We start from the raw sequence: 11,389 nt of genomic DNA on the forward strand, positions 1-11,389 counted from the left end.
TTTCAAAGATAATAGCAAGCCAAAATTGCAAAAACATCTTCACCTATTCTGGCTTGCTCTGATTATCATTTCGTTTTCAGTTTTATTTTTTTTAGTTATGTATAGAGGGGGAATACGAAGGATAAAGGAGGGATAAGCAAAGATGGAGGAATGGCCGCGGGAGGTTAGGAAAGAGTAAACAAAATGAAAACTGAAAACTAAATCAATTTCTTGTAGGTTTTGTTTTTATTTGTTATTCTACGTCCAGTCCACCATTTCGATTCTTTATTTTTCCATATATATTCCCTCTATCTCGGACAAGAAAAGTTACAAATAGTCAAATCTAAAAGGAAGATTGAACTAGGAAACAAGAGAGGAGATACACTATTTTAATCAATTGGCCTAATTTACGTATACAAATCCAATTGGTTCGTCTTATATTTCAATTCAAATTCCTAATCCCTAATCCCAAATCAAAACCTCAAAAAGTCTCCCAAACTTCTCAATCAATCACCCCCACCAAATCATTTCCACCAATTTTCATTCGAATAAGATCGTTTATTGTTTACTTATGCGAGAGATGTCTGATTTATGAATTTTTCATTCGGATCGGCAGGCCTTGCAGATGCTTATGTCTGTCCTCTAAGGCTCTAAGGATTTCTTCCAAATATTTAGATATGTGGTCTGCATTTTGAGTCCTACTATAAATCAATGCATTATAAGTTGCTTAGATATTCCACTTGCTAGATATTTGTGGATTCTTGACCGCACATTCAGCCGTTAAATTAAGTAATATATGTTTATACATGAATTTCTACATAGGTTAAATAAAGGGAAGACCCGAAAACTAGAAAACGAGGGATCTCTTTCATTTTCATGTATCGCACCTTGGCATATGTATAATTGATTTGTAGCTTTCAGTTCCTGCATGTGGTAGTAAGCATTAAGCAGTCAAAAGAAAGAGCTGTAAATATTCTATGCATATTGTATATTTTACATGCAACTGCTTATGCCTATTCAAGTTGGTTCTCTTCCTTCTCTAAGACCATCTCCAATGGTTGGGCTAAAAGTCAAATTTTTTAGCCCGAAAAATTTAGCTTTTAGCCCAAAAACAGATTTTATACTCCAACCATTCTACCCTAAAATTTTAGCCCGGGATTATTAAAGAATGAATTTAGGTTTTTTTTTTTTGTTAAATTAAATTTTAAAAAATAAATAAAATGTAGACTATCGTAAATTAATTTTATGAACATTTTAATCTAAAAAAATTTAAATTCCGATAAATATTGGGTAGAGTCTAGCCTGATTTCTGAGCTAAATTTTGGGGGGAATTTGGCATTGGTTTAGCATTTAGCATTTAGCTCAAAATTTCCCCTTGGGTTGGAGTGCGTTTGGGGGGAAATTTTGGGGGATAATTTGACTTTTAACCCACCATTGAAGTTGGTCTAAGGCTGAATCATATGACATTGCTGCAATAAACTGTTGACCACATGCTTTGACTTTTTCATCGGAATTTGTGGCAGTTGCTAGGGTTTCTACGGAGGTCAAAGAAGATGTGGTGCCTATTGAAGGAAAAGTTCTTTGGCAGGGAAGTATGTGGGATGTTATTCGTTTGCCTAGCTAAGACATACAAAGGGAGGACTCGTTGCATCCGGCGGTATGAGGATGTAAATAAATGTTGCATATCGGAAGTTCGCTAATCTTGCAAAGGTCGATAAGAAGTTAGTTAATTTGTCATACTGCCAATTGATTTATGCTGTTACTTTAATTAGGGTAGCAGACCAATGTAACTCATGTGTTAGATTTGAAAATTCATTACACATGAGAAAAGTGTGAAGAAATGTTTCCCATAGGAAGTTTACCAAACCCTCTATTGTCAATTTATTTTATGATGAAACTTCAACTTTTTTCATTCAGGTCCAGCAAAATTGTTTGTGTAATTCGAGTGCAAAGAGCCCCTTGTGTATGTCTCTTGGGTGTTTTGATACTGAAACATAACAAAAATAAAAAGAGGCAATACTGATTTGTAGAAGAAGATCAACTTATACGAAATAGGTTTATAGTTGCGTGATGTCTTAATTCAACATTACATTGCATTACATTATGGCTAAATAGCCAAAATGATCCTTGAAATTTGCATAACACATCACTTTGGTCCTTGAGATTGAAAATCAATAGAAATGGTCCTTGAGATTGTCCACCATCCATCATTTTGGTTATTCTGTTAAAAACTCCATTAAGTGTCCCGAAGCTCTTGGCCGGAAGTTTGGGTAATTTTCAAAGTTTCGTAACTCACTCGATTTTAGGAGTTTTTTTTTTCGTATTAATCTCCGCGTTGGGTGGTGCTCAAAAGTCGCATGCTTTTCTTGTACGCGTAGTGGAAAACATTATAAGTATATCTGTATATGTAATGTTGAAACTTATCCCTGCTGTAACTGTAGGAGGATGTTTAATAATCCTTTTGTCTTTTGGGGCATGTTATGGATCAGAGATAAATATGTGTTTGACTTTGATATATATTATATGTGTATATGGATCATTTTATGGAACGTGTGCACTCTGTTAGTTTATGGTTGTGATATATATGTGTTTGATCAGTATATGAGATGAGATATATGAATATTATATATATGCTGAACTGTGTTGTGATATATTATTGTGCATTGTCAGGATGGACGAGTCTGGTAGTGGTAGCGGTAACCAATCACAATCTACTAGTACACCTAGGACCCCGGATTCGAAACAACCATTGTTGTCACAAGGGGGGATGGGAGGTCAAGTTGTCGCTCACACTTTCAATAAAAAAAGAATGCCTTTTAGGATGGTTGATCAAGAGGACTTTAGAGATTGGATCCATGACTTGAATCCAAAGCATGAGCTTCCAAATAGGAACAAGGTGGCGGCAGCGGTTTTAAAATTGTATTTCATAGAGAAGGGAAAAATCAAGAGTGTGGTTGATTCATCAACAAGGGGAAGGGGCAAAAGGGAATGAACTTACTTAAGCTTCATTTTGGTTGCATGCACTTTCTTGTTTATAAACTATGTTTGGCTTTTGGTTTGTAACTTAATCTAAACTCATTCGGAAGTTTGGTTTGTAAAACTTAACTTATTTCATTTTGGTTGCATGCACTTTTAATTAACTAGTTTGGTAGACAATTGTGAACTTGAGCTTAACTTGTTTCATCCCGAAATATTTTGCTTTGGGATTCAAGTTAGGGATTTCGGTTCGGGATCCCGATCCGAACCAGCCCTAGTCACAGTTCATGAGCAGTATTGCTTCTGATCTAGTCAAGCTAAATTTCTTTAATTTAAACAAGAAATATAAACCGTCACCGTGCGTAGTCAACCTCTCTAGAATTCTTATCCTCACTACTTTAATGTGAAGATGACAATGAACTCAGAAAAGTCCCCTAATCTAACAATAAAAGTCGCCATGGGCGGCCTAATCGGGCCCCCGACAGCAGATTTGAGCAAGACTTGTCCTTACATAGTAGACATCTTGCTTGTTTCATAATTATGAGTTTAGAAATCGACTCTTTTTTTGTTTTATCTTTTATTATTTATTAATTTTACTTATTTTAAATATTATTGTTTTAATTTAAATATATTTAAAAAAAAATAATGAACGTAACCATCAATGGCCCTACTACGTGGACTCTTTTTGTTTTTTGATATCCAAATAGAAGAAGAGTAATTTAAATATTATGGAAACTTTATCCTTTGCATTCTCCCTTTATATGCGTAGAAGATTAATAATGCTTCAATGATTCTATCCTCTACAAGATCTCTACAGTGAGTTGGGAAAAAAAAGTTGCAAACTAATGTTATTCTATCCTCTACAAGATCTTAGTTATATTGTAAATAGAGGCCTTTAAGGAAACGAATCTTAATTTTTTTTTTTCCAAAAAATAAGAATTAGTTGTGGGGACCACATCACATTGAACTTTAACGATTCGAAACATCATTTTTCAATGTGTATCTCATAGATCTTCCTTGCAAAATATTAGCAAAATAAAAAATATTTGAGGCATCTAATTAATTTCAAAGAAATTGATGAACACTTTGTTCTCTACGAAACATTGAAACTCCATTGTGATAATTAAATAGACAAATGATTTCGGATTGAATTGAATTTTTGTAAGGATCATCTATGAATCGAGACCTACAAAATAAACAGTTTGGATCGTTAAAATTTAATGTAGAGTCGGATCTACAATTAATCCCCAATTTTAAAAAAAAATTGGAAATCCCTTCTCTTAAAGTATAGTAAATTAAGAATAAAGCAACTACGTACATTTTATCCTTTTTTTAGCCCTTTCTAGACATTGATACGTGTCATCTCTAGTGATATGTTTTGTCTTATGAAGTCAAATACAACGAAATAGTTTTTAGTTAGATTGCAGCTAAAAAGACTAGGAAATTATTTTAAGAGATCCTTAAAAAATTTCTTCTCCAATTATATTCTCTAAGTTAGGAATGTTTTTTTATTTTATTTTTTTTTTTTTGGTTTTTGGTTGAACAAACGATATTATCTATACTAAAGGGGGGAAATGATAGGTTTAGCCTCATAATTGGCTAGCAATAATGTGGTTCAAACTTGTATTTGACAAGAATCGAACCTAAAACCTCTTACTTACAAGTAAAGAGAAATATCACTATACCGTAATACTAAGTGACTCTAAGTTAGGAAGTTATAATTGTGGACTAATCTCTATCTCAAGAAGTGGATTGAAAGTGTGATTGGAAATGAACATTTTCAAATCCTCTCTAAACTTTAGCTAGGATCTCATTTAGGTAGTTCGCTGTAGATGCTCTAACTCATCATTTATGTAATATACAAATAGATAAGAATAATACTTGATCATTAAAATAGTCATTATTTTAATTATATATGAAAGAACCACGTGTCCTTTCTAAAGAGAGACAGACTAATCTAATCAGATCAAGATTCAAAGGTACGTTGGTGACTGGTCCATATCGCTACCGAGCTCATACAGAAAGTGAGGCACAAAGGAGAGCCCGTGACAAACCATCAGTCGTCGTCGTGGCACCAACACATCCACACACATAGTATTGTACACAGTATATATATCATTACCAGAGCCTATCTAAAACACCCATTACTTACAGCGTACGCAAATGCTAAGTATGGAAGAAAAGGCATTTGCAGGGAAGAGCTTGTACGGTGGTTCTCTTCCTGTTCCTAGTGTTCAAGAATTAGTACAGAAGCCAATACTCACAATCCCACCCAGATACGTACAGCCTCTTCATCAAGAGATCATCAGTTCTGATCATCATGCTCATCAAATACCATCCATTGACATGCAGATATTGATTTCCCAAAAATCAACCATTTCTGAATCTGAACTAGCCAGGCTCCATTTTGCTTGCCAAGAGTGGGGTTTCTTTCAGGTAATTAAATTACCTAGCCTTTGTCACTTAAATCTTTCATCAAATAGTGCTGATTGTTTTTTGCCCACGAGTTCGAGGAATTTGCCGATGATCATTTAGTCTAGTATAATCTAGTCTTCGTTGGCGATATGAAGAGCAGTACATAACTATGTAATCATGTAATTATATATATATATATATTTCACCTCAAGTTAAGCTTAATTAGTAGTCCACTTCTATATCAAACTTTCCCAACGATTTGATTTGTCGTTGGTTGAAATTCATGTTAGCAACAAGTGAGTCAAACTTAAAAACAGCCAGCCCACCCTTTTGGAAATTCATGGCTTCGACCTTTTGGTTATTTAAGGACCGTTTTACGGATAAAACCATTTTAGCTATCAATCGAATGGGCTGATCTGAAAAATATTGAGGTTTCGTAACAAAATCAAGTGGCAATATGGAGTGTAGTTCAGTTACTATAAGAACATGTAAAATCTCTTCTCTTCGATTTGGGATTCATACTGTCAACACCCTTACTCACGTGTGGTGAGTTTTCAAGCCTAACACATGAACAACACAAATTGGATAACGTGAAGTACATGTGGCCGTTGGACTTTATATGTGAGACCGCCCCCTTACTCAGGTGAAGTATGGTGCATACTAAATTGGCTACTTTCTAGGCCTAACCTATGTTTTTTTCACCTGTCCTGCATACTAAATTTTAGAATTTGCTATTTCGTAGGTTTTTTTTTGGCCATAGTATTCACTCTATATATTTTTACAGTTGGTAAACCATGGTGTGAGCTCTTCCTTGTTGGAGAAAATGAAGACAGAAACTCAAGAGTTCTTCAACCTACCCATGGAAGAGAAGAAAAAATTTTCGCAACAGCCAGGAGACATTGAAGGTTTTGGACAAAATTTTGTAGTTTCTGAAGACCAAAAACTCGATTGGGCTGACACTTTCGTCTTGACCACCCTTCCTGCCCAACTGAGGAGGCCTCATCTACTCCCAAAACTCCCTTCTCCTTTCAGGTCCTCTCGTGATTCCAAGTAAATATGTTTGTCTATGATTTTGTGCAATATGAATGTGAATGCACGAATATATCCAAGAATAATGTTATTTAGTAAAACAAAAAAACAAAAAATCTGATTTTATTTCTGACAATCTCTAGTTGAGTACTGACATAAGTGAGTGTAACATACAGACTTACTTCTATTAACACGTGTTACTAATGAAATCATTTTTATGTGTCTAATAATATTATTGATAGATATCAGTGCATTAGGGCATCTATGTTATATTCATCCTAACATGATTTTCCTATACTAAACTCAGGTGTCGAATTAGTTTTTTTATATTGGTCCTTTTTATGAGGTAAAATATTGTTTCAAATCTTTTGAATCTATACGCATAGGTACGCTACATAATTCATAAAATGTATCCAGAACAATGAACTAGAATAGTACGTACCTACGTGTATATCATGATTATCACCATGGTGAAACCCTAATTATGGCACCAATATTTAATAAAACCATCATCGACATTAATCCAATTTTCTATTTTATATTTGAAAGACTAAAAACAATTTATTTTAGGGTGTTTTAGGGATACACCTAGAGTCACATCCCGACCCAGGACGGATCACTTTCCCGGCCCGCTCCACCACCGTAGCACGATATTGTCCGCTTTGGGCTTACCATTCCCTCACGGTTTTGTTTTTGAGAACTCACGAGCAACTTCCCAGTGGGTCACCCATCATGAGATTGTTCTAGCCCCCTTTTCGCTTAACTTCGGAGTTCCTACGGAACCTGAAGCCAGTGAGCTCCCAAAATGCCTCGTGCTAGGTAGAGATAGGAATATACATTTAAGGATCACTCCCCTAGGCGATGTGGGATGTCACACCTAGGGCTGGTTTGGTATGGGATACCGAACCGAAACTCTTGTTCCGATTCTCAAACCGAAGTTTTCAGGAATCCCAATTTCAAGACCGATCCCAAACCAAATTTTCAAGAATCCCGAAATAGTTTTTGGCTCATGTGTCAAAACAATTATAACAACATAGAAACTTCGTTTACAGCTAAGCATATAGTTCATGTAGCTAAAGTAGCAAATACACTCACGAATTCAGAGAAAGTCTCGGCAAAACATTCTGCTATTACAACATTCATTGAAAAATAAAGAAAACTATCCTTCCCTAGAATCTCCAAGGCAAGAAACCAAACTCATTGGCCTAAATTCTCTCATGCCTGTAAAGAAAGAGAGGGGACTGTAAGAAACATAGAATTCAAATATGGATGGTATCTTGCTAATAAACAAATCTAATCCACCATGTTTTATGAAGGCTTTGTGGTTAAAAATTCCAAAAATTAATACCGTGAACAGATTAAAAAAAATGAATTTATTTAAACTTGCCTTGCTAGCAATGTTGTTGGAAACACAAAACCCTAGAATTCAAACGAAATGGAAAACCCCCACATCCAAACCCTAGAATTCAAATGCCCAAATTAAAAATGAATTGAAGCCGCAAATAGACTTTACCACATCAAGATTACCAGACAAGGCTGGTCCAGAGATTTTTGAGGTTCGGGGCGACGTAAAAAAATGTGCCCTCATTTCATATAAAAAAAATGCATGTTTTCATATGTAAGACATCGATACAATTATATTTAGAAAAACACTTCAAACTCAATAATTTAGAAACATGGAATAATTAATTTATTTTGTATCAAGAGAAGGAAACTAAAAAACTTTGGGCTTACAAGTAGATAGATTATGAGTTTTGTTTTCCATCTGAACTTTTAAAGTGTTTTTGTATAAATCGTGAGTTATTTTTTCTTATTTACTAACCTTGTCAATATACGACTAAAAAAATATTAATATTTTTGAGTCTTTAAGAATATGTATAAGTAATGAATGAACACTAAATTAAACTTTTTGATGACACGTAATATTATTTGCATATTTGATCTAAAAATTTAGTCTACGCATTACTCTTTGCTGAAGATTAGACTTGAATTGGAGTGGCTATTTAAAAATAGCAACTTACATAGCTACTAACTAGTAAATAAATTAACAACCAAACAAAAATTTGTAAAAATTGAAAAAAAATAAACATGCAGATAACATTTCGAACTTAGACCTCTCGTTAATTTTAAACAACAAAGACCATTGCTTCTAATTAAACTTCTTTATCATTTGGCCAAATTTTATAAATTTATACTGTTATAAAAAAAAATTTGTAAAAATTGGAATGTAAATAAGCACACATGATGTTTTGAACCTAAGACCTCCTCATTAATTTTAAACAACAAAACCACTAGTTCTAGTTAAATTTCTTTGTTACTAAACCAAATTTTATAAATTTATACTCTTATAAAAACATATATAAATATACCACCCTAATAATTTTGGTGCCCCCAATTTTTTGGGGCCTCAGACGGTCGCCTTGCCTACACTGGGCCTGGGCCGAGCCTGTTACTAGATGAAGACAAGAATATTACCTTAATGAAGAGAGAATTAAAAGGAAGCAGAGGTGGCTGTATTGATTATCAAATGCAGAGGAAGTTGTCAAATGCAAAAAGAAAATGGAAGACCGGAGTCTGGATGTAGTGTGAAGGTAAGGGGGAAAGAGTGAAAGAGTGGAGGTCGAGAGAGAGAGAGAGAGAGAGAGAGAGAGAGAGAGAGAGAGATTTGTGGGTCTGAACTGAAAGGAGTACAGGAGTAGGGAGGTAAGGAAGTGAAGGTGAGGTGAGGTCAAAGAGTTTGGCGGAGAGGTCAAATAGTGAAGGTGAAGGTGAGGCTGGGTTTCATTTTGAATGAACGGTTGAGATTAATTATCAACCAATCCAATGGCTTATAATATCTAAATCTATATATATTTTCACTTCAGTTCGGTTTGTGATTAGCGAAAAAATCGTGAGACTGATTCCCGTACCGAAAAGGTCGGGATCGGTACCAAAATTTTTGGGATTTCTGGTTTGGTTTCAGGAATTTTTTGGTACGGTTCGGAATTTTCGGTATTTTTTTTCCACCCCTAGATACAAATACGTACAAAAATATTCTACCAATTAGTTTACCTATTTACAAATTGATGATGAGCAAATAACTTATTTTTATAGGTAAATTATTTACATGTATTATTAAATATATTGAGCAATAGTAATATGCAATTGGCCCTTTATCACAATGGTGGAAATGAATTAAGCTTTTACATGATGGTGTGGGTTTAAACTCTACCGGTGGCTAATCTAACAAAATCTATTTTTTGACAAAAAAAAAAAGCAACAATAATATGTATTGTCAAATAATTAATTTATATTTTTATTTAAACTATAGGTAAATTATTTTTTAATACAAAATAACAACCCTTTATTATGTAGGTAGTTTATTTTGCATGCATATAGGGCACATTTTATTAGTATAAGATATATGTAAAATTAATAAGTAAATTAATTTTGAATCAAACAATATTGCTTTATTTTGTACGAAAATTATTTTGCATATATTGTAACATATTTTAGGCACAATATATCATTGTAAGATATATGTACAAATAATTCACCTATATTTTTATAATGCAGAGAGACTTTAGAAACTTACTCATTGGAACTGAAAAACCTAGCCATGACTATCCTATCACAAATGGAAAAAGCTTTGCAGATGGAAACCAACGAAGCGACCAACATATTCGAAGGTGCATTGCAAGCGGTGAGGGTGAACTATTACCCTCCGTGTCCTCAGCCGGGGAAAGTCCTCGGTCTAACCCCTCACTCTGATGGTGCAGCTCTCACCATCCTCCTACAAGTCAATGAAATGGATGGCCTCCAAGTAAAGAAAGATGGGATTTGGGTTCCTGTGAAGCCACTACCAGATGCATTTATTGTGAATATTGGAGACGTTCTAGAGGTAATGATTTTCACTGATAACTTTATCCTTTTGAATATCATCTTGCTCGATACGTAGATGAAAACGTTATCCAACTGTCATTTTCATACCATTGACCATCAGGTGATCAATTCTTTCTTAACTACATATAGATATTCAAAATTAATTTACACCGTTACGTAGAAAAATATCTGGTAAAAAAGAATTTTACTCCAACATTACTCAGTACCAATTTTATAAGTGTATATAAAGAGTGTAGTGTTGCGAACAAGAGTTAGTTGAGTTAGTAAGAATCGTTCTCTTTACTAGACCAAAACTTAAGTTTGAGTCTCGCTGCTAGCAATCTCTCTTGGTGAGCGATTTGTAAAAACAAAAAAAAAAAGGCTAAAACCCCCCTCTATAAGTCCTCAAAGAGGCATGTGGTATGCCTTGGACTTGGAATGGGTAGTCTCCCCCTGCTCTAAACTTTCTGTTATATAAAAAAAAAGAATATAGTGTTATCCATGTCATGTTTACTGACTATGTTGTTAAGCATGTGAATCTTTCACACATAGCTTAATCTTCAATAACTTTTTACTGCGTGAGTGTGTCCTATATTTTGTGAGAAATGTCTTGAACAATTAATTATTTCAAACAAAAGCTTGATCCTTAATAATTTAGACCTATTGCAGCTGTTGCCTTTTATTTTTTGTGTTTAAATATATGCATGTATACGTGGCAGATTATAACAAATGGGACGTATCGTAGCATTGAACATCGTGCAACTGTGAACTCTGAAAAAGAAAGGCTCTCAATCGCCACATTTTACAACCCCGGAGTTGATGGTGAAATATGCCCGGCCTCTAGCTTGATCACTGAGCAAACACCTGCAGCATTTAAAAGGCTGAGTGTTAAAGAATATTTCAAAGCATTTTTTCAACGTAAGCTTCATGGAAAATCTTTTCTTGACGAGTTGAGGATTAAGTGATGATGTTAAGCAGTAGAGAAATTACTCTGAAGAGAATAAAAAGGATTATGTAAATTTCTGAAAGGAATAAAAAGGTGTATGTTGTAAAATTAATATTGCCCAAATGATGTCTTAATTGTCAGAAATTATCATCTAATAATAAGTTTGGACACCATTCTCTGTTA

The 11,389-nt window shown here is 34.3% G+C and overlaps 1 protein-coding gene across 3 annotated transcripts; it reads left to right on the top strand.

The window, feature by feature from the left end:
* The first annotated feature begins 5,080 nt into the window (after nucleotides 1–5,080).
* Nucleotides 5,081–11,389, top strand: LOC137742665 (protein SRG1). Of its 3 annotated transcripts, none has more exons than XM_088680101.1 (4): nucleotides 5,081–5,391; nucleotides 6,155–6,420; nucleotides 9,955–10,279; nucleotides 10,980–11,389. In XM_088680101.1, the coding sequence occupies exons 1-4, from the start codon at nucleotides 5,119–5,121 to the stop codon at nucleotides 11,223–11,225; spliced, it is 1,110 nt and encodes a 369-aa protein (XP_088536227.1). In that variant the 5' UTR covers nucleotides 5,081–5,118; the 3' UTR covers nucleotides 11,226–11,389. The 3 variants fall into 3 exon arrangements, with proteins under 3 accessions (XP_088536227.1, XP_068338690.1, XP_088536228.1); XM_068482589.2 differs by having other exon boundaries at nucleotides 5,082–5,391; nucleotides 6,155–6,402; XM_088680102.1 differs by lacking the exon at nucleotides 5,081–5,391 and adding an exon at nucleotides 5,874–6,013 and having other exon boundaries at nucleotides 6,155–6,402.

Source organism: Pyrus communis, chromosome 11 (assembly GCF_041283825.1).
Source record: "Pyrus communis isolate YQ-2024b chromosome 11, ASM4128382v1, whole genome shotgun sequence".
Taxonomy (NCBI): domain Eukaryota; kingdom Viridiplantae; phylum Streptophyta; class Magnoliopsida; order Rosales; family Rosaceae; genus Pyrus; species Pyrus communis.